Source organism: Pogona vitticeps, chromosome 4 (genome assembly GCF_051106095.1).
Source record: "Pogona vitticeps strain Pit_001003342236 chromosome 4, PviZW2.1, whole genome shotgun sequence".
Lineage (NCBI taxonomy): Eukaryota > Metazoa > Chordata > Lepidosauria > Squamata > Agamidae > Pogona > Pogona vitticeps.
Genome location: NC_135786.1, coordinates 66,224,412 through 66,247,850, shown reverse-complemented (window position 1 = coordinate 66,247,850; position 23,439 = coordinate 66,224,412). Strand labels below are relative to the sequence as shown.

The window sequence follows — 23,439 nt, the reverse complement described above, 5'->3', positions numbered from 1 at the left end:
CATTGTTGTGTGTTCTGCACTCAGGGGTGATTGAGAATTAATTGGTGAAAGCCATATAAGAGATACTGGCTCTGAACAATGATATTGTACTTTTAGGAAGGCAGGCTATAAAAAAGCACTAGACTTCTGGAGTAAAGTTGTTTCTTGAGCCATATGTTCTTTAACGTGGTTCTCTATGAATCCACACTGATGGGTTAAACAGCGCCTGCGCTGGTTCCTCTCGGAATTTTCCAGAGCTATGAGGGAAAAGATACAATGTTTGAGTTGCCCTGCACTGCGCAAGTGCAGCCCGCCAAAAATCCCCAGTTCCATTTATCCGCCCGCGGAGTTGGAACCTCTCGGTTAGAGCTCTTGAGATTTTACTCTCCTTTCGCTATTTTCGGATTTTTTTTTTGGACTTGACCTGGCTTGCCTATCGTCTATCCGCTTCTCCGTTGCCCTGAATTCGGACCGGCTGACCTTCCCTTGCCTCTGGCGTGCTTCTTGCAAGTACTTTCACTTCCCGCTTGATCCTGATTGAGGCCTATTACCTCCTGCTGAGGCGCCACGCGCCAGCAGGATTTCTTCAATTACTGACTTTCTCTACCGTTCGTTCACCGCTTGGCTTATGTCAGCGAAAAAGGGACCTTTCCGCCGCTGTTCTGCTTGCTCCGGGAAGCTCCCCTTCCAGGACCATCATTCCCTCTGTCTTTTCTGTCTGGGCGAGACCCATTCGCCCACCACTTGCAAGCATTGCAAGGAATTCACCAAGGCGACCCTAAAATCTCGTCAGCAACGCCTCAAGTATTTTCTCTGGAACCGTACTCTTTCAGCTTCACAACCGTCAGATATGGAATCCGTTCAGTCGGTCTCCACCGTTCGTTCATCGGTCACTTTGGTCTCCTCTTCCCCTCCTTCGACATCCAAGGAGGTGTCCACGAAGGTTTCCAAAGCGAAATCTAAGAAATTGCCTACTGGAAAGAAGTCTTCCTCTGATGTTCCTTCTTCTTCAACCTCGGCACCGACAAAGAAGAAGGGTCCGTCCAAGGCGGCGTCGAAGGCTAAGGCGAAGACCAAGGAGATTACCCTGGTCGTCCCACCTGTCTCGGCTTCGGTCCCTTCTCCATTTCTTGAGGAGTCTTCTCGGGACCGAGACTCGGTCTCCGACTTAGGCGCCCCCATTCCACCTCGCCAACCGCCTCCGGTGGATTTGGGAAAATCGCCTACGGTTAGCCAGCTCGACAAGCTCGTTGCCGGCGCCGAGAGCATGCCGCTCAGCCCAATACTTACCGGGCGTACCACCCGATCTCCTTCACTCCTTTCGGAGTCGGGTCGATCGGCATCTTCTCCCCCCCCACGGGGTCGACCTACCAAGCCGGTCGAAGATCCAGTCCCTCGGCGTCCAGCTTCACACTCTGCCGACGACGAACCATTGCCGAAAAAACCCCGTCATCGACGCAGGCACCGTCGAGGCCACCGACGCCGAAGGGACTCCTCACCGTCCGACTCAGAATACAGTCGGGGTCGGAAGAGGTCCCACCGGAGACGGCGAAGAAGGGATTCTTCTACCGAGTCCTCTTCTACCTCAAGAGATAGGAGACATAGGAGAAAGAGATCTAAGTACTCCTATTCCTCATCCTCTCGGTCACGTTCTCCGCGTCGAACCCCGTCCCCGAATAGACCTTCGGAAACGGGCTCCGGTAAGCCTACGGCGCCGACGGATGCCCCGACTGCACCGCCTGTCGCGCCACCTCGACGACCTGCAGAGGAGTGTCCTCCGGCCCCGAAAAAGACACCTTCGGGGCCGAAAGTACCTCGTCCTCCATCCTCTCCATACCACTCAGAGGAAGAGCATCCCGGAGAGGAATCTTCCGGTGCGGAAGACGACACCGAGTCGGAGGTGTCCTTGGAAGTTCCGATCCCGGGGGAACCTTTGCCCCCAGAAGCAGCGAACTTAAAGCCATCCTCTCCTTCGGAAGATTTTTCTTCCTACACCCAAATGGTTGGCCGCATGGCGCAGGCTTTGAAGCTTGCAATTGAACAGTCCCCAAGAAGAGAAGAAAATCTCATCTTCGGGGATATCGAGGCCGAGCGAACGCATCCAGTCAGTTTGTCTTTCATACCTGAACTGATGGATCTTATTAAGGAATTCTGGGACCACCCGGCCAATGCTACCTCGATTTCGAAAAGAACCGAGAATCTCTATAGGATCCATGGTGACAACACCTCTTTCCTGGTCATGCATCCTGCACCCAACTCTTTAATAGTGGAGTCTAGCTCCACTAAGACTCCTGCAAAAGGTCATCCTACCCCAACCAACAAGGAGGGCAGGAAGTTAGAGATTCTGGCACGTCGAATGTACTCTATGACCACATTCACCCTGCGTGCAGTGAATTATTTAGTGGCTATGGGTGCCTACCAAAAACAACTTTGGTCCAGGGTTCTTCCAGCCCTTCAAATGGCTCCAGACGACATTAGACAGCTCTGTCTGGATACTCATGCGGAAGCTCTCACGGTATCTAAATACCAACGACTAGCCGCCCGCCATGTAGCAGAGGCCACGTCCAAAAATTTTGCTTCCCTTATCACTCTGAGAAGGCATGCTTGGCTGCGCTCAGCCAACATTGTTGAGGACATTAAGACTAGAGTAGAAAATCTACCTTTTGATGCCACAGGCCTCTTCAGCCAGAGTACTGATGAGAACCTGGAAAACTTACATAAAAGTAAGAAAACAGCCAAGTCCTATTCTGTCCAACCTCCACCTAGACAATCCAAACCTCAGTGGCGTCCAAAGTACACCACCCAGTCTTACCAACAGCCTTCCACCAGTACTTACCGTACTTATGGAGGCAATTCTTCCCAACGTCCACCTCAGGCTTCTTCCTCTTCATCTGCTGCTTTCAGACCCCAACCGTCCCGTAAGAGGCAGTCCTTCAAAGCACCTGGAAGAAAACAGAAACAGTACCTTTGACTCCCTGGCCATTCCACCGTCACCCTCCCACACCACCCGCCTCTCTCCTTACCTTCACAACTGGACTCTCATCACCAACGACATCTGGGTTCTCAACATTATCACCTCCGGTTACCGCCTGGAGTTTATAAGGTTGCCTCCTCTAGGACAGGTCAACCCTACATCATTCGATCCAATCCTAGAGGAGGAAATCCTGACTCTCCTTCAGAAAGGGGCCATCCAGAAGGTGTCATCAGAGGATGTCCTCGACGGTTTTTACTCCCGATACTTTCTGGTACCAAAGAAGGACGGGGGACTCCGTCCCATCCTCGATCTGAGAAGCCTCAACAAGTTTCTCAAACCACGCAAGTTCAAGATGGTGACTTTAGAGTCCATTCTCCATCTTCTGAGGCAAGGAGACTGGTTTGTGGTCCTGGATCTAAAAGACGCATATTTCCATGTCACCATACACAAGAGCCACAGGAAATATCTGCGTCTACTCTTCAACAACACCTTTTTTCAGTTTCTGGCCTTACCCTTCGGCCTTTCCACAGCACCCAGGACTTTCACCAAGTGCATGGCTCCCGTGGCAGCATACCTGCGCCTCCAGGGGATCCAGGTGTTCCCCTACATCGACGACTGGCTGATTGTCTCGACCTCAAAACATCAGGCCTTAGAGGACACTCAGTATGTTCTCCAGACGTTACAGTCACTAGGTCTTACCGTGAATCACGAAAAGTCCAAGCTGAACCCATCTCAAGTGGTGGACTACATCGGAGCGAGGCTAGACTCAGTACACGCTCGGATGTTCATGCCTCCAGAACGCATCCGAAAGTTACACAAAGCCATCAGGAAATTCAGGCCAAGGACAAGAGTAAAAGCAAGCCTTGCGCAACATCTGCTAGGCCTCATGGCTTCTACAACGGCGACCTTGTCCCATGCTCGCCTCAAGATGCGTTCACTTCAAATCTGGCTGCTGTCCCTCTTCGATCCACTCCTCGACAGTCCAAACAAGCTTCTTACTGTCACCCCGGAGCTGGCACAACAGCTTCAGTGGTGGACTTTCCCACCTCACCTCTTGGTGGGACGTCCCTTCCGTCCTCTTCATTTGACAACTCAAGTCACTACGGACGCGAGTCCACTCGGATGGGGCGCCCATTGCCAGGGGCATCAGATCAACGCCCTGTGGTCCCATCAGGAGAAGGGCTTGCACATCAACCACCTGGAGCTGCTAGCCATCATAAAGGCTTTGCGGTCCTTCCTACCTTTAGTGAGAGGCAGGGCGATTCAGCTCGTCACAGACAACACCACAGCGATGTTTTATGTGAACAAGCAGGGAGGAACAAGATCAAAGTCCCTTCTGTTCCTGTCAATACATCTCTGGGAGTGGTGCTACCAGGAGCACATCTACCCGGTAGCCATCCACATAGCCACCACAGACAACATCGTTGCAGACGAGCTCAGTCGCCGTCCCACTCAGAATCACGAATGGGAACTGGACTCAGAGATCTTTCAGGAACTCTGCCACAGGTGGGGAACTCCGACAATCGACATGTTTGCCAAGCACTCCAACAAGAAGTGTCTCCGCTATGCGTCCAGGGCAGGACGGGGCCCAGGATCATTGGGAGATGCTTTCATGATCCCTTGGCACAAGGGCCTTCTCTACCTGTTTCCTCCCATTCCATTGGTTCAGAGGTCAGTAGTCAGAGCCCTCCAGTTGCAAGCAGAAGCAATCTTGATTGCACCTTGGTGGCCCAGACAACCTTGGTTCTCTCTACTTCTGCAGGCAGCAATCGACAAGGTCAAGCTTCCTCTCATTCCTCACCTAATAACTCAGGACTCGGGGTCGATCTTCCATCCCGACCTCGACTCCCTCCAATTGACAGCGTGGAGGATATCCCGTCAATAATGGAAGTTCTTGACAAGGCAAGAAAGCCTTCTACCATCCGCCTCTATCAACACAAGTGGCAAGGCTTTCTCAAATTCGCTACGGAGCGGGGTTTACAAGCATCTCCCGTCTCTTTATCTACATTGCTACTGTATCTCAGACACCTATTCGATCTTGGTTTATCTAAGTCTACCTTAAAGGTATACACCTCAGCCATTGTAACTTTCCAACCCAAGGGATCTCAATCCTCCAGATGGTTTTCCCATCCAACGGTGAAAGCTTTCTTCAGAGGTCTGACCAACATGAGACCCCCTGTGCGAAGACCATTACCTCAGTGGTCTTTACAGACAGTACTACACTCACTGGTTCGTCCCCCCTTTGAGCCAATGGCTACCTGTGACCTGAAGTTTTTGTCCCTCAAAACTTTGTTTCTTGTGGCCATCACTTCTGCCCGTAGGGCTAGTGAATTGGCGGCTCTCCGGGCTGATTCCCCTTACCTCCAATTTTTCAAGGACAAGGTGGTGTTACACCCAGATATTTCTTTCCTCCCAAAGGTGGTCTCAGACTTTCATGTCAACCAACCTCTGTTGCTGCCTACTCTTTTTTCCGAACCCTCTTCGGATGTTGAGCGTACGCTCCACTGTTTGGACGTTCGTCGTGCGTTATCCTTTTATATCTCCAGGACCAAGGACTTCAGAAAGGTCCCGAGACTGTTCTTGTGTTACTATGGCCAACGTAAAGGGACTGCTGCTTCGACGTCGACCCTCTCCAGATGGTTGGTTTCCACCATTTCGTTGGCCTATGAGTTGCAGCACAAACCTCTCCCTGAAAACCTGCGTGCTCATTCCACACGAGCTGTTGCTACATCCACGGCCCTGCTGCGTGGGGTTGACATCCCCGATATATGTCGAGCAGCTACCTGGTCCAGTGTATCCACATTCATCAAGCACTACAGACTGGACCTCAGGGCCAAGAATGAGACCAGATTCGGGAGGGCTATCCTTACATCACTGCTGCAGTGACGGCCCACCATCCTGTAAGTAGCTTGGTAGTCACCCATCAGTGTGGATTCATAGAGAACCACGTTAAAGAAGAACAGGTTACTTACCTGTAAACATGGTTCTTTAAGTGGATTCTCTATGAATACACACGACCCGCCCAACCTCCCCACGTGTCCGTCACTGTTGACTAAGTTCCAACTCTCTCTATGTGCGGGCACATGGAACTGGGGATTTTTGGCGGGCTGCACTTGCGCAGTGCAGGGCAACTCAAACATTGTATCTTTTCCCTCATAGCTCTGGAAAATTCCGAGAGGAACCAGCGCAGGCGCTGTTTAACCCATCAGTGTGTATTCATAGAGAATCCACTTAAAGAACCATGTTTACAGGTAAGTAACCTGTTCTTTTCTCAATTCTCCTATCTAAGTGTAGAAGATTCCAAGGATCAATTCTTTGCACATGCCTCTCTTTCACACACAAATCCCTATCTACTTCATGATAGAAGGCAGTGCCACTGGGGTAAGTAGTTGGCATTTAAAAACATGTGGCTAGAGTCCAGTAGTATGCCAGTTTAGATTAGATCCATGTGCTTGCTCTGTGCAATAGTATTGGATTTCACAAGGAAGTTATGGATTCCACACATAAAGTCTGTGGAAGAGATTCAAGTATGTTTAACTATACATCTCAGGCACTCATGATATTAACACATTTACTTGAGCAGAAGTTGTAACCAAGTGAATTCAAATAGGCACAAGCAGGGAAAGAAATAAGATCATACTACTATTTTTCTACATTTATGAAATCATAAAAGGATGCGTTTCTAAGATGAGATCACCATGGCTGAATAGAATACTCAATCTGCAGACCATTTGTAAACAGCTTTTTAAAAATATGCAAACAAAAGTTGCTTGTCTCTCACTCTTCTTTGAGTTTAGAAAAATAACTTTTTGTTTGTTTGTTTGCTGGAATTGCTAGTTCATCGCTACAGCAGAACATCATGGTTCATCTGGATGATGATGATTATTGGAACAGTCAAGCTGCTCAGTATAAAAATAAACCACACAGAGCAATTTTTGAAGAGAGTTTGGAGAAAATCTATCGAAACATGTACAAGAAAGCTTCTGGCTCAGCTTCAAAAAATAAATAAAGTTGTCATGTAGGTGAAAATGAACAATATACGAAATCAGTATTTTTAATGAAAATGTTGTTTGTCTAACTAATATTTGTACTTTCTTTTTTTTTACTTGACATATTTTTGAAATTCTGAGGCTGGGACTCCCAACAGGGAAATGAATAAAATCTGGAGGATTTCAACTAGTGTGTGTTATTTGCTCATGGGATTTATAAATGTGTCAGTGTGTTTGGTTTTCCATTTCTCAAAGTCAGCTTTAAATCAGAGTGAATAAGCATATTCCTCCATTACGCAGATGTTCATGGTTTTGCAAATACATCATATTTATCTTATACTAATATAGGCACACATGGGATCCTGTGCTTGTAGTAACGTGTTTCTGATACTACGCTACTGAATAGCATTCATTGGTAATGATGTGTCACTAAATACAATTGTTGAAAACCTGTAGTTCATCCATAAGCTAGGTAGAAAGGAAAGGATCATGTTTCACTTAGATTGAATGTGTGAGTTCATCTTTCAGGAATAGCAACATCAACTTTGCAGTCTTTATCAAAACAGACACCAAAGAATCCTAAGAATAAGAATGCCATGTCAAGTGAGGGTCAGAGAAGATCGGTACAGATGTAAAAAGCCTAATTATATTCCCAGTTTTGTTCTTGGAAATTTGTTGTGAACAATTTGTGCACATAGTCCACAAGGTGATTTTGGCAGGCATGACGTGAATTAGGAAAACTGTGCTGCTTGAAGTCAGCTCCACCTGAGCACGGAGCGGCACCCTTGTCTCTTGGCAGTATGGGGGCAACAGGTTCTCTCTGAGGGTTCAAAGTGCACCATGTTTTCCCTCTTTTCCTGCACTACTATTCATGTTGAGGCTTCTATTTATAATATGTATTTTGACATACCTGTGGTGTTATGTGTTGAGTTAGGGGCGGAACTGCATAACGTCCAAAGTCTCTTCTAACTTTCTGATTATATGTCAGCAGTTTCTTTGCTCTTCTCTTTTTCTGTTTGTTTCCAGACTTCCTCTAGCTAATTAGGATCTGGTATTCTATATAATTGCATCAGCAATGTCAATGCATTGTTGAAGTATGAAAAGAACAAAACCAGAGCATAGAAGCCAGCTCATCCATCAAAATATAAATATTATGAATGTGCCATACCTCTGTATTATGTGGAGTCAGTACTCACAGTCCCAAGGGATTGGTTGGCAGGCTTGTGTTGGCAAAGATAGCATCTCTTTGCTAAAGGACACCAAATGTTCACTAGCAATTTTGCAACATCCCCCTGAGAAGAAACCTTTTCAGCCTTCCATTGAGTATCTTGCACATTAACAAATGGAGGCAGGCTGCCCACATTCTTCAGGGATAAAGAAATCCAGGAGCAAGCTTGTCTATCTCCTTCCTTTCAAACCAGAAGAAACAGGCACGTTCTCTTTGGAATGTTTGCCTCATGTAAGGAGAGACTCTCAAAGGTGGTTTCAAATGTTGCTCATTGGAGGAGCTGGTAAACAGTGTGAAGTATATAAAATGTCCAGTGTTACCACCAGTCCATCTCTGTTTTCTACTGATGGGGCTGTCCTAGAAAATGTGAAGTCTCTTATCCCGATTGAGTCTGTAAGTCCATAGGTTCTACATTTGGCCAAAAGTGGTAATTTGTTTATTTAAAGGATTTAAAGGATTTTCAGTTCAGTCAAAATATTGAGATCATGTTAGATGGCCATGAACCACCAGTTCATGCCAATTTGACCTTCAGATGAACATGTGTTTGGTGGTTCCCAGCCCCACCTCCTCCACCAGGTGCCCACCCAGAGGCAGCACCCTGGCTTCCCTGCCCCACCTCCTTTGGGTGCTGCTGGGAACTGCTGAACACCTGTTGTGTGAAAGATGAACTGGCGCAAACAGCCAAATTTGCATTTCATGCCCGTCTCTAAATGTGCAATTAAAAAATATAATAAAATACCAGTAGAAAATATAAAAGCTAGCTGTTTAATTCAGGGGTTTAGTTATTTGGCTGTGGAGCCAGAGGCTCAGAGTTCAATTCTCCTGGTAGAAGGGAGCATGAGATATCTTTCTCATGGGTAAAAATAATTTCCTGGCTTTCCTCAATCTGTTAAATTCTGCTGTTTTCAGACAATACATCTTCCACTCCTACCACCAGAGCAGTGTAAAAATTGGATAAGGCAACTGATTCACAGAAGTGGGGAGTATTGTAGGAGTTTAGTCAGAAGTAAATTGTGTTGGTGATCCAGAGGCGTATAGTGGAGAGCATGTTAAACTGGGACTTGAGACACTTGAATTCAAATCCCTGCTCTGCCACAGAAGCTCACTGGGCAGAGAGGCCTTGGTAAATCATTCCATGAACGTCTTAACATACACACCAGTTAGAATTGCCATAAGTCTTGAGGAACTTGAAGGTACATAACAGTACATTTTGTTGAGTTTAGGTTAGCTTGCTCACATCTGTGTATAGCGTTGCTGTGTACATTGCACCAGTAAGTTCTGTTCCACTGTACATAGGATGAATCCAGTGGTGTTTGCCGTAATAAGCATGTGACGATGTGCATCCCCAAACACTCAGAAATATGCATTTTATATTATTATTGGGTTTCTAATGTTGCATGCCAGTGTAAAGAAGCATACAGTAAATTTCAGTTAGTAGTTCACCTGCTCGGTGCCATTACATTGTTTTTATGCAGCACCCATGCTTGGTAGCAGAGACCAAGGTTAACAGTGTTGTTAGCTGTAGTTAACAACTTGTAATTGTTCTGAAATAAAATTCATCAGCCTTGATCCATAATATTTGACCCTCCATGAAGCGTTGTACCTTGGACAATGCTTTGAATGTCTCACTTGTTTCTCCCTATAAACAGTTAACATGTTGGCTTTTTAAGCTGCCTTCAAGTATAATGTGATCTGTTTTACATACTGGGTATTTTAAATGTGAAAAATGTAACCAAATTGACTCCATAATCCCCAAGTCTTTCTATCCTTTAACCCTGTTATTTGGCAAACAGCTTGCATATAGGACAGGCTGTGTCTCCACCTTGACTGTAGTGTGAGATAAGTAACGTTTTGGGCAGTGAACCAACATAGTAATAAGTGGTAATTGTCTAGTGCACCTTGCCTTCTAATACAGTTTAAATCCCTTCTCTCAAATGTAAATTTCTAAGTTCCCAACTAGAGTCGGAAATAGCATTTTTCTGTACTTGCTCCTTATCTTTTGCCATCCACAAAGTGATGTATCAGTGACTGGGATGACATAATTCCATCATAGTCACACAAGAAGAGAAAACTGGAAATTGGTGGCCACATTTTTTTTCTTTCCCCAAATACTGTAAATCCTATTGTGGGATATGAGAATTCTTACCAAGTATTGTACTTTTAATTCTGAAAACAATATGAACATGTAATCAGCATATGGCAGGTTTGGGGGGAAAGAGTTGCAGCTGAAAAAGTTTTGTCAGTGTTTCCATGAGCTAAGAAGTCAAAAGGCATGTAAAAGGAATCCTAAATACTTTGTGGATTTAAGTATCTTGTGATGCTACGTCCATCTGGCTTTCAGTGCTAAGCAAAAGGAACACCTTGGTTTTGCAGAGCTTTGGCAGTTAATTTTTGGAATGCAAGTTGCAAAATCCCTCAGCAAGCATTCTGGGAGTTATGAGTAACTTTTCTGAGCCCTAAGTTCTGGTATAAAAGCAGCACAGGATGGAGATAAATAGCACGTTGGCCAGAATCCTATTGGTGTTCATGTTAAGATCTGCCTAGATTTCCATTGCCAATTGCAGTTAATTGATGAAGTGCCCAGATGCATCTTATTTGCATGCCTGGTCATACACCCATTAATGTAACTAACATGCAAAACCTGATGGTCAACTGCTCACAGTAACAGTGTATTGCCCCCAATGTATTCCAATTATAATATTATTATAATTAAGATTCTACTGTAAATTGTACAGGTTAGATTTGGAAGTATATCAGCCCCTTATTTTCAAGGATAGCATGGGATTGCAAAAAGCGGAGTTGGGATTTATTAGGCACATCCCTAGATCACTTCATTTTATAATAGAACTGGCTATGTCAAACAAATCATTTTTCTCCTTTGAAAGGAATGACACCACTCTATCAGGAATGGTGTTATGTGGATTATTTCATCTGTATTGGCTGGATTTAGTTCGATATGTTATTAGGTTAATATTTTACCTATCTGAATTATGCCTGAAGTATCTAGCATTCTAGATGCTTATGTTTTAGATGTAATTTTCTTTGCTGATGTCTTCCATTATGCCTCCAAGGGCAGGAGTTGGTCATTTGAAGAACAAGAATGGTTTTGAATATTTAAAAAGCCACCCTAACTTCATGGGCTTTAATTTGCAAAAATGATGTCAGTCTCTGTGCCTATAAAACCCATAGATAATGCTTCTTTATTTGTAGTCAGTGATACAGCGTTATGAAAATTCATGTTTGTGGATCTTTGACAGCTTGTGTCATAAGTGTGATCTATCACTGTATTAAAAAACACACACACACCCCTCCTTTTAAAGAAGCCTAACTCCTAAAAGACTTTGCTGCAGACTTCCCGGTTTACTGGTTTTTAATCATGTAGCTGTCAAAGGCAGAAAAAAAAACAGCCACCTTTTTGTGATGGAACCTAATGTTAAAGCTGTCAAGAGTCCAGGGAGAGAGAGCAAGTGTGGTGTTTATGGCCATAGGGCTTGCCATTCATGTTCTTCTCAACTTTGACTGATTTAGGGTTTAGCTGGTGTGACCAGATCTTGTTTCTGCACCGGCACAGAGTCAGTCGGGGCTTTTAAAATGACTTCCTGGTTTGCAGATTGACACTGTAATGACTGCCTTTGTGGGTTACTAATCTCCTTTCAAAAGTATTGCTGCTCCATCATGATGAAGAATTTTGTATTGGAATGATTGGGGCTTGGCACTTGACCCAGAGCAGTGAAGGATGCTAAAATATTTCCTGCTCAGGTTCCACAGAGTGACTGGAATGAATGGCACATGTGCAGGAGTGTTGCTCTTCTACTGATCTCATCCATTTTGGTGGGCCTCTCTGGATTGTGCCATTCCTCTTTCTAGGTCCTTGTTTAATTTAATATGCTTTTCTATCTTTTAGCCACATAAACATTGGTCTGAATTCCATAGCAAATGGGAGGAGATCAAACTCTTTATCATTAATTGGCAATAGGTAGTTTGAAGGCAGCAAATAGTAAAGAGCATATCTTCACATTATAGCAGGACTTACGATGTGATAGGTTTATGCCTCAGTAACATATTATCTTGATAAAATATGTATACTTTATTAACTATATATGGAATATTTTATTTTTACGTTGCATTTATTTACATCAAGATCATCAAATTCAGTTTGTCATTTTGCAAGCTACCTCAGAATGATGTATAGCAGCGATCACTACCATTGTTATGCTAATGATTTGCTAGCCAGATTTGTAATTATGGACAACTGAGGAGAATCAGTTTTAGAGTGACCAACAGTTTTTGACTGCCCAACATTAAAGGAATGTGGTGCTTATGTAGTCATTATAAAGGTATAAGAAATTTAATTGTTTTATAGGATGCTATATCTTGCAAACAACAGGTTTGTTTTTTTTAAAAAAAAAGTTTGGTTGAAAAGTTTATGGAGAACTCTTTAAAATGCATTAGACAGTAAAAAACTTTACCCAAGCTTTGGCCTTCAATTAAAACTCCTAATGAAGACAAAGTGTGAGGGTCATCCTCTAAAGCAAAAAAAAAAAAAAAAAGCACTGTGATCTTACCTGCTGAGTGTGAGAGGAAGAGCTTTAGGCTATTCATCACAATAAATACATGTGTCAAATTTGCAAGGTTGTTTTTCAGTATTTCTGTTTGTGACACGTGGTTTTTCAGTACTCATCATCTGAATGTTTTAGTTTCTGTTCTGTAAAAGTATCTGGCAAACAAATACAATTGTAACCAAGATAGAAATATTAGCATATGCCCTCATTCACTCATGCTGGTGAAACCACTTGTGTATGGGGATATCAAACAATCCCAGCAGTATAGCAGTCTTTTCTAAAGTTGTGGTATGTGCACATTTTATTGTATATTACACTTTGACAAAATGCGGAAATTACCTACCTTAATTAGGGCAATTAACTTGAAGGGCAGTTAGCTTGACAACAATGAGTACAGCCCAAATTCTGCCGAAAAAGACTGAATGCTTAAGAGGAATTAGCAAATGGTCTTCACATTTTGGTTGTACACCTAGTTGTGCTACCAGTTGCACAAGCAGGACCAGGCAGGGGAGAGCTGATAAAATGCCTCTTGCTGCTTTTCCAGTTATTATGCAGTCACATAACAGCAGGATTCTGGCCTACAATTATATTTTATTATAGAAGGGAGAAATAGTTAATTTGTGCTTGGCATACTATTACTACTTATAACAAAGAGCAAGGTATTAGAATTTGGCAAACAGGGAACAGACACGACTCTGAGGAAATTGCACAGGGGGAGTATGCCAGAAGCAGATCCGTAGATCCAGGGAATTATCAGGAGAAGAGGAAATAAATAAAGTTGGTATGCCTACTTCACTTCAAAGTAAGAGAAATACAAAGGAAACTCAGAAGGCACAGCTGACAATTCAAACTAAGAAAATCATTGTGCCTGCATTAACATTCTTGAGTGGTTAGATATATTCCTATTCCTGTATAGTTTAAAATTCAAGATGGTCTATATAACAAGGATCATTATCTCATTTTGAATTGTCAACTGTGTCTATAAGCTAGAGGGTAGCTGTGAGTAGACTACAAGCCAGGCCAGTGTGGTTGGATTCTTAGTCACAGGAACACAAGTTTTGACAGGCAATCAAAGAGATGGCTAAGCCTATTAGGATCCCACAATAGAAACAATTTGGTAAGCAAAAGTACAGTCTGGAATGAAGAGCCAGAAAACAAGGTTTCCATTTAGAGCCAGAATGTTTGGGAGAACATAAAGAGAGAAGGAAAGGAACTTGGAGAATGCAAGGAAAGGAGGAAAACTAACTTAAAATGTGGAAATGCACTGGTAATTCCACTTGACTCAAGATCCAAAAAATCTCATTAGAACACAGCAGGTAACTAGCTTGTCCACTAAAGGAGTACAGCCAGTATGGTGTAGTGAACAGAGTGGTGGATTAGGATTCAGGAAACTTGGATTCAGATTCCCACTCAGCCATGGAAACTCACTGGGGGAGCAGCACTGGTAAAACCATTCTTAAATGACTGGGGAAAAAACTTGAAAATCCTATTAAGATCACTATAACTCAGATGCCATTTGATGGCAATAACAACAGAAGTCACCAAGTGAGTAAGTCACGGGACTCTGAATCAGAGACTCTCATACCACAGCACAGTATTCTTCAATGTGCAGCTTTCCCGATGGGTATGTTTCGAGCTCGCAGAATCTGCTACTACTGAACGGAAGCTGACTTGAGAACCAAAATTTGTGTACAGGACAAAGAGGTTATGTTCAAGCTGGAAGGTGAGAGAGAAATGGGAAACACGGGCTAGATACCATAGCAGGAGAGGCATAGCAATGAGAAGGGCTTGTAAAGAGCATCCCTGAGAGTCATCCAATTCTGGGCTGCTCTTGTGTCCAAGCCAGTCATCCCATAATGATTCACATAACCTTATTGCCCATTATGTCAACTCTTGTTTGAAAATGCTATTTTGATATGGGAGTGTCTATTGTGAAATACATCTAAGCAACTTTCCTATTCTTCTTTTGGCTGATGCATTCCCTATTCAGTTAAACGTTTATGTACCTGTGCATTGATGCTTAAAGGAAAACGTAATACATCTCAGTTACTGACCCAGTGAATCAAATATTTGTACCATTTAAGGAATTAGGAAAGGCTTTTTTTTTTTTTTGAGATATGGGTCTAAGATGCTGTATTATTGTAGTAATGAAATCAGCCTTTGTGAGGAGGCAGTTTAAGATGGTGGTTTGACAGATTAAGATGTATGACATAAAACTCTTACTGGGACAGATGCAGGTTGGCCATCTCTGGGGGCAATGAGCGGGGGAAGACTTTAGCAGGATAAAAGTCTTCAAAGGCTGCTATTGTGCAAATTAGCTTTCTCAGCTCTCCAGCAGTAAACATTTGACAGAAGGTTGCTTTCTTTGCCTGCCTCATTTTCTGCCCAATCATCTCGTGTTTACATACATCTTAGCCTCCGTGGCGTTTTTGAAGATTTTATTTGTCTCATTTACTTTTTTTGGTGTGGGTAATACTTAAAATATGAAATCCATCTGTGAAACATATTGCCTAGTCACGTTGAAGGGTGAAAGCAGTTTTTAATTAAAATTTTATGCAGCACTTGTATTTCACTTTGTCCTTTTTTATTATGAAACACTTCAATCCTTTTCCTAAAACACATATGTCTTCTGCACTTCAAGATGTTCCTCACTGCTCATGCAGAACTGGTTTCTTAGCTCTGTCAGCAGAGCACCATATGCTCAGGGTTCATTTAGCTTCTCTCCCTGGCATTTGTGTAGGCAGAATCTTGGCTGCGATGCAGCTTGACTCTACCGCACTCCATTCTTCTATTTTGGGAAACTTGTCAGGAGATAAAATAGCAAAGAGACAAAAAAAATTGCTGAAAGATACTCGAGGGTCTTGTGTTCTAAATAATCTACGATAATTTAGCCAATCAAAGCAAGGGCTTAGTGTGCACAGGAGAGTTCCTTCCTGAATTATATCTTGTACATTGTGTCTAAAGTGAATGAATGCTCCAGTATTAACGGCAGAAGTAAGGGCTGGAGATGAAGATACTGTTTGGAAAGTCACACGGATTCTAAATTGCTATACCATTGTATATATAGAGAGATTGGATTTAAATGGAAAAGATAGCAGATGTCTTTTGTTTTCATGAAAGCTAGTTTCCCTTGGTGAAATTTCCACCGTTGGAGCAAGCTTCTATATTAACATAACCTTAATTATGTTCCATCTGTTGATGAAATTCCATTCCCTGCACCAAATAGTTTAAGGGACATGCATCAGTTGGTTCAGGGGACAGGAAAGAAATGGTGCTATCACACCTGAACACATGTTCCTGATTCTGGAAAGCAGATGCCACATTTCAATGCTTTTGGTTTCCATGGCACACAAGTCTCAAAACTGTGATCATCCCCATTGGTCCACATAGCTAGGAGAAAGGATTGGGACCTTAGCAAGTTCTAGAGTCAATAACATGACCAGCTTCCACTTGAGCAGTATAAAACTCATCTAACAACACTGAACATCCAGGAGGCCTAGAATATGGCATCCTGTTGCATTCTCCTTCAACAGTTCATGCCTTACTTTCTGTGGTGCTAACAGTGATGACTTGTTTCTCCTTTGAAGATACGCATTAAACCATGCTTCTTGTCTCCACCTACATAAAAAACATTTTGAAAATAAAATTTTCAAAAATCTGTACAAATACATATCTTACAAAATGTACAGGAAAGGTTTGCCAAAAATGAGAAACAATACAAAGTAGGCAGATGACCATGCTCATCAGGACCAGTGCCAATCCTGCCTGGAGGAGATGAGACACCTGCTTCTGGAGGCAGATGCTTGCTGGGAGTGGGTTGGGGGAAGGGGATTTTAGAGCAGTTGCAAGATGCACAACAGAGCTGTATCTGCTGTACAGCCTGCCCTGGGGTGCATAAAATAGCCTACTGCCCCTAATCTAAGATGCTGCTCTATCACTACTGTTGAAGTAAGTTTCAACTGCTAGTACAACCAGCCTCTGTAGGTACAAAGGGAGGCAGAGAGTATCTTGTCCCATGCCTCAGGCAGCAAAACCTCTGAGGTTGGCCTTGGACCAGTCTGTGTCACTGCAACAACTTTTCCACCTAATTTAAAGGATCAGGCTACATGACACTTAAGCATGTCGTTCATAGGCAATAAATGACAGAAGGCAAAAATATAGAAAAACAGACAGCTAAAAAAACTATGTTAGTGTGAGCCAAGTTTGAAAGCCGAGCTTTGGTTTTAATTTTTGTTATATGAAAGAAAACCAAAGCTTCCTCAAATGTCTGGATTTTTTTTTTTTAGAATAACCTTTAAAGTACTCCCAACTTTTTAGCCCTGAGGACTCTGAGAATTATAACAGTAATCTTATATACGGCTGTCTGCAAGTCTTCAGAGACCATGGCTATAGGTTAATAAAAATTTGAAACTGCTACTTGGCAAAGTTTGTTTCTTTCTCCAAAGGACATGAATTACTACACCGATGGACTAGTTATGAATCCCACACATTAAGTGGACAGTGGGCTTGTTTAACATTTATTCGACACTCATGTTTTGGACTACAGTTTTAGGCAAAACCAAAGATATAACAACAAGGGGATCTCAGCTCAACACAAGGAAGAACATCCTGATGGGAAGAGCAATTTAACAATTGAATGGGCTAACTAGGAAGGTGGTGGAGTCTCCTTCATCAGAGGATGTTAATCAGTGGTTGGGTTCCCATTAGTCAGGGATGCTTTAGCTGTAGATATTCTCTTTTTAGCAGGGTGCTCGATATGATGGATGTTGGCATCTCTTCTGGCTATACAATTCTATGTCTCCAACTGCACTATCTTGAAAGAGCTGGTCTCTGTGTCAAGTAATCTAAGGACAAGACCTCTACTCATCTATGGCAGAAACATAGAAGAAAATATTCAGAAGTGCAGTAAAATGAGTTTTATTCTCAAACTAGATAGGCTTTGGACTTTACTGTTCTTTTCTAAGGCCATTTTGTTCTTCCTTCCTGCCTTCCTCTTGAGTTTTTTTAATAATGTGTTTTTTCTTCCTTCTGCTTTCTTTGGCCAACTAATCTGTAGAGACAAAACAAATTCTTGGAAAGTCTTCTCCTGAAAGGAGATGTTAAAGTAATTCTTTTCCCCACCCCCTGAAACATAAAATCCTGGATGAAAACAATTACATGTCCAAGAAATTCAGCCATTTTATTGTGTAGCACCAAAGCCAATATTTTATGGCATGTGTGTCCCATTCCACGAGTCTTGATCTTCCAAAATCATAAAATGAATCTGTAATGTCATAACAGCTTGTGTTTTCTTTGTTAGTTTGTTTCTACTTCTTAGCGCTGTTGTTAACTCTTGAGAAGTAGAAGGGAGGATCGTTTGAGAACGAGTGGCAGAACATGTGCTTTATATGCAGCTGGTCTCAGGTTCAGTCTGGCTAAGAAAGATTTCTGCCTAAATCCTGAGAGAGCCATCACTTTTCAGAGTTGAAAGTACTATGTATGAGAGACCAAAGGTCTCACTCAGTATAGGGCAGCTGACTGTATTCCCTTGATAGGACTTCACTATGAAAAAGACTGTTGTTGATTCTTTTACCTGCAGAATACATTCTATTTTAAAGTTGATAGACAAAAACATGCAGCCAGAGAATCCGCCAATGAAACTGGTGAATGTCATTATATGTTGTACACGTCCCCATCTGCTTTCTGAAGTCTTCTTGCCACGTTAACAGTAACAGACTGGTGGGTATGTTGTAACACCTAGGTTTTAACCTGTGCCTGACTATTGCAGTAGGGGAAATGCCCTGCTGAAAAATGAAGCCTTATGTTTTCCATATGGCCAGCTAGGACAGCCACAGGAGCCCATAGGCTACCAAGGCAAGTAAAAGAACAGTGTTCAAGAGTGCAACCTCAGTGGTGGTGTGGTGGTTTCTCCTGTTTTCCACCTATACAGCTATGAGCAGGGTTTTTTTTGTTGCTGCTTTTTTGTGACTAGTGAGAAATAATGTGACATTTTCAATGTAATGAGCCTCGTGGCGCAGTGGTTAAAACGCTGTACTGCAGCTAAAACTGTGCTCACGACCTGGGGTTCAAATCCCAGGTAGCCGGCTCAAGGTTGACTCAGCCTTCCATCCTTCCGAGGTCGGTAAAATGAGTACCCAGCTTGCTGGGGGGGCAATGTGTAGCCTGTATAATTAAATTGTAAACCGCCCGGAGAGTGCTTGTAGCGCTATGGGGCGGTATATAAGTTAAAAAAAAAATGCAGTATAGGAACTCTAGAAGTCGGAAGGTCACAAATGCTCATCCTTAGACCCTGGAGAGTTACACTCACATCTATGACCCCCAACTCCCCCACAAAAATGATTACACAAATTAGTTTCCTTTTTTTATTTTACCCCCACCCTACCCTCTACTGTGCTGCGTCCCTCTCAAAGCATGGCAACATTGTCCTCATCCTCCTATGGGGCACAAGATGACTTTTTGACCAAACATATTTTTTTCCATGAACAAAAATAATTGAAAATTTGTTTGGGGAAACTGTATGGGACATATGTTGCTCACCCATACAGTAATGCTTCCCCTACAGGCATCAATTGTTCTGAACTGCCTTTTGGCATGACAGTACTACTTAATCTTCTGTTCCACTGGTCACGTTTGCCTAGTGGATGTGATGGTGCCACATTTAAGTGATCCTGCTGCTGCAATGCAATGTTGAGGACTAATGCTTTCACTGCTCTGCAAACGCAGTGTGTCAGGTTTTGTGGTTTTCTTCCCAGTCCACCCATGGAAGCAGGACACTTGTGATACCTGTCATTCGAAACAGCACTGAGGTTCCACCATATTTTCTACCCTTTAGCTGCAAAAAACCTGGAGAGCACAGTTTAGCACTTGAAAACTCTTTCCTTAAATCCTCTCCACACTTTGAAAGATAAATATGATGGCTGTGCATACACCAGCGTTTCTCACCAGACACCCTCTGTGCATGGAAGATGTTTTTAAACACTTGACATGTGTGTTGGAAACCCATTTGTGCCAGGATTCCTAAATGCAAGTAGATAGATATATGGCATCCTCACTTTACATGGAAACACTAGGACAGTGTGGGGCTGTGACTTGGAGAATCAGTGTTCAAGTCCCCAATGAACCATGAACCTTAGTGGGTGACTGGGACAGGAGGGCTACATCTATGACACTGCACTTATTGGAGGAAGCTGAGAGCTAAGTATACTGAATAAATAAACATCCAAGGATGTGTGGTCGGTGTTCTGTATTCCTCACCTCACATCCTTCCCACATTAACTTAATTGGAAATGTGCAACTGGTAAAGGCACTCCTTAAATATCTTACTTACCTTGAAAGTCCTATTAGGGTCACCATAAGTGGGTTCCAACCGGACACACATAACAACAAAATATGCATTTATTATTGCAGTGTGGAGTCGCCCTCGGAGAGAAACTGTTCAACAAGATTTGAAAACTCATTGGCCTTCAAGACATCCCAGAATTCTGTTCGAGATACAAAATAGTTGCTCGATATAACTATCTGAGCAAAGTTTCAGATTTTAGCAGAGAGATGGATGACAATTACTTTAAGTGAATGAGCTCTGGCAGCTGAGAGTCTTTTAAATTTGAATGAATGACCATGGAAGAAATTCCTTGGTATTGGATAAAATGGATTGCTGTGTAATAATGATGAATGTCTTAATTGGTGAGAAAGTCATCTTATTAACTCCTCTGCATATTGAGAATTTATGGATAAGACTGCATAAAAGATGGGAACACTGGTTTGCAAACAGTACTGTCCATCTTCCTCACATTTATGTAGTTGCTTTGCCTACATGGGCTGAAAAAGATGCCTGCCCAAGCAGATAGGTCTCAAATAACATTCAGAGTTCAAATAGCATTTTAAAATAATATTTTTCCAATAAATTAGTGTAGTGACATGTTTGTAGGGGTCCATTGTTAATTTCATTTCCTTTTGCTCAGCCAGCCTGACAAGAACACAGCAAGTCATTAATCTTGCTTTAAAAGAAGATTCTCTTTTGGTGGAACAATAATGAATGACCTTGATAGGTTTGTCAAGAAAATGAATGATAATCATTTGCTGATCGACACAGCCCTAGCAGGGAAGATTAATAAGAAAGTATGTATGGACTTCATTAAAAATTTCTGCTGCTGATGGACTTGTGTATCAGTTACAATGGAGGCAATGCCCTGCAGCTAAGATAGTGCGGTTTTAATCACAATCTGCTTGCAGCATGGATATAGGAATCCTACAGTACTGACAACTCCTTTCTTGAGAAGTGCTAGAGTGAAAAATGAAATTTTTTTTGTTCATCTCAAAGCCTCTGATCCATGCACAGGAGGAGGTTGAATGAAAGTTCTGGCCTATAAGGTTCTCTTAGGTAGGTGTCCTACCCTGTTCAAGTGATGCGTGCCAGCATGGTAAGTGCAGAAGTACAGGTCTCTCAGAAGGACAGTCCCTCCAGGGAGTGGAGGTAAAAAGAGTCCATAAGTGCGACCTGCTTTGTTGAGCCATATCAACAAACCTGTCAATTTTCACCACTGCTGGTAGCAGAGCTTTCAAAAGCTAAAGCTACCCGCTTAAGACCAAAACACTCTCCAATCCCTTGCATTAGAAGGATAGCATAGGTCCCAATAATACCTTTATCCCTGGGAAATCTTTGTCATTGTCCCTGTTAATTAAAAAGTATTGGAACTTTGATCCAGTGAGCCCCATCTTGATTACACCAGCAGCCAGTTCTTACAGTAAGTTCTCATAAACTGTTTGGAAGAATTTACTTCTGGGTATGGTCATTCCAAATAGGACATATTCATTTCTAGGGTTGACTGCACACAAGATATTTGCACACAGTCATGTGCCAGAGATCACCACATGGGCCACTGGGTATTGGACTCAATAACACATGTCTGCGTGAAATACATCTAGCAAATTAACTGGACACTGAATGCATTCCTTTTGCTGGTTGAGGCAAGAGAGTACAAGAGTACATTTTATGTAGGGGGCTAGACTTTTCCATTTAGAACATACACCATGCTTACATTTTCCTTCATTATTCAGTGGTAATTGTTAGTGTTCAGACAATGTTAATGTGCTTTAGCTTCATTTTGTCCAAACACTGTTTTCAGTGACTACTCACATGAAGGTTTATGCCAAATGCTTACTAGCTTTCAGTGTGGTTGATACAATTTATTTCAACCAAAGTTTTGAATGCAGTACTCAACAGCTTTGGAGTGGCTGCATAATTATACAACACATGGGAACCTGCCAAAAGAGTGCAATGAATTTAATCTTGATTATGGCTACCTACTGTGTTCAAGGTTTCCCTGCAGCTTTCTAAGGAAACACCATTCAAGAAAACAGCAGTCTAACTTGAAATGACATTAAGTGCATCTCTGGCTTTTAAAGTTGCATGGTAGTTCTCTTTCTTTTTTGAGCACAGTTGTCCTGTTAACCTGTTGTGGCAAAGTTGACATGGCATCCAGTGCTATCCTAAAAGCCCTTATCAGTCATTACTCATATGACTGACTGACCAAGCATTGTGCATATAAAAGAGCTTTATTGCTGTGCTTATGGTCCCAGTCAAATTGTTGTGTCACCTTTTCCTGTGATTTAGAATTCAGATTGCAAAAATGTTTTAACTGTATGTGAAGATAACACAGGTACCATAGACTCCCTAGTACAAGGAACCAATGCGGACAAGGCTGAAGATAAAGCTGAAGGTTCTTGTGTTGTCCCTTTCAATAGACTAGAACCCATTTTATCACAAGCATTTAAAGGTCAAACAATGCATTATTCGAAATATAGATTCTTTGTGATTAGCGCCTTCTTTCCTTGACAGTGTGATGGCCACAGAGACACGTTCTTGGACAAAGGAATTGGCAAAGAAAGCCTATGTCTACTAACTAGCAAACAATTGCAAAACAAAGGTTTCTGGAATGCAACATATGAAGCTAAGTTACATCACCACTTAAGAAAGTGCTCTATTGTCCAGCTTGAGCCTAACAGTGAAGCCATCCAAAAATGTTATCCTACAGTGATTTCCTTAGCTTCTACTGCCTCACTGAAATCCTTGCCATTTCTTTTTGAGGTTTTGAGGTCTATACAAGAGTTATTCAACTGCAGCACTAATTTCACATTTGCCTTTATGTTGCTTTCCTTGCTGATTTCAAGGAGAAGCTTTTTCATGCCCAGAAAAATAGAGACCTGGAATAAAAAACATTTGCAAGAATAATTTATGGCACACATTTGGTATATAAATTGCTTTATCTTGTTTGTTTCCATATTAATCTTTTGAGGTAGGTTAAGAGTGTTTCTCACTTGACTGACAGAAATATTAGGTTGCAAGATAATGTAGGTCAATGTCTCAATAAAAACTTAGGGGTTTTTTTGTGTGCCAGGATTTATAATTCCTTTCAGCCCTTCAATCTAAATCAAGCCAGACCAATCAAACCACATGATTTTTCTCAGAAATTTGGGTTCACCCAAAGTAACCCCATAAGAAGATGTTGATAGCCAAAAGAATTATAGCATTGATATTGCAAACAGCTTTCCACAGTGACTTTTCCTCAATGCTTGTCAGCTTCTTTTGAAGGGCTGCTTCCTCTTCTCTTGTTAAAGTGGGCTTGGGGCGAGTGGAGATTCCACAGAACCAGAAATAAAGTTTCTTCCAGCAAGGCTGCCTCACTTCTGTAAGTAAAATGATTGAGG

At 42.5% G+C, this 23,439-nt stretch overlaps 3 protein-coding genes across 5 annotated transcripts in view; 2 read left to right on the top strand and 1 right to left on the bottom strand.

Moving 5' to 3' along the window:
• Nucleotides 1–7,129, top strand: part of SPATA6 (spermatogenesis associated 6) — a 43,219-nt gene extending 36,090 nt beyond the window's left edge. For both annotated transcript variants that reach the window (XM_020788126.3, XM_020788125.3), the window contains one exon: nucleotides 6,791–7,129. In XM_020788126.3, the coding sequence (XP_020643785.3) occupies nucleotides 6,791–6,962 (172 nt within the window). In that variant the 3' untranslated portion in view covers nucleotides 6,963–7,129. The remainder of the gene's footprint in view (nucleotides 1–6,790) is intronic.
• Nucleotides 1,247–6,872, top strand: LOC144588621 (uncharacterized). The gene is made up of 4 exons (XM_078391727.1): nucleotides 1,247–1,440; nucleotides 1,570–2,368; nucleotides 3,102–5,853; nucleotides 6,113–6,872. Exons 1-3 carry the CDS (start codon nucleotides 1,247–1,249, stop codon nucleotides 4,836–4,838), a joined length of 2,730 nt encoding a protein of 909 aa, XP_078247853.1. The 3' UTR covers nucleotides 4,839–5,853; nucleotides 6,113–6,872.
• Nucleotides 7,130–11,615: 4,486 nt separating the features above from the next.
• The window catches only part of SLC5A9 (solute carrier family 5 member 9), a 49,175-nt gene continuing 37,351 nt past the window's right edge, over nucleotides 11,616–23,439 (bottom strand). For both annotated transcript variants that reach the window (XM_072997601.2, XM_020788124.3), the window contains one exon: nucleotides 11,616–23,418. In XM_072997601.2, coding sequence (XP_072853702.2) covers nucleotides 23,210–23,418 — 209 coding nt within the window. In that variant the 3' untranslated portion in view covers nucleotides 11,616–23,209. The remainder of the gene's footprint in view (nucleotides 23,419–23,439) is intronic.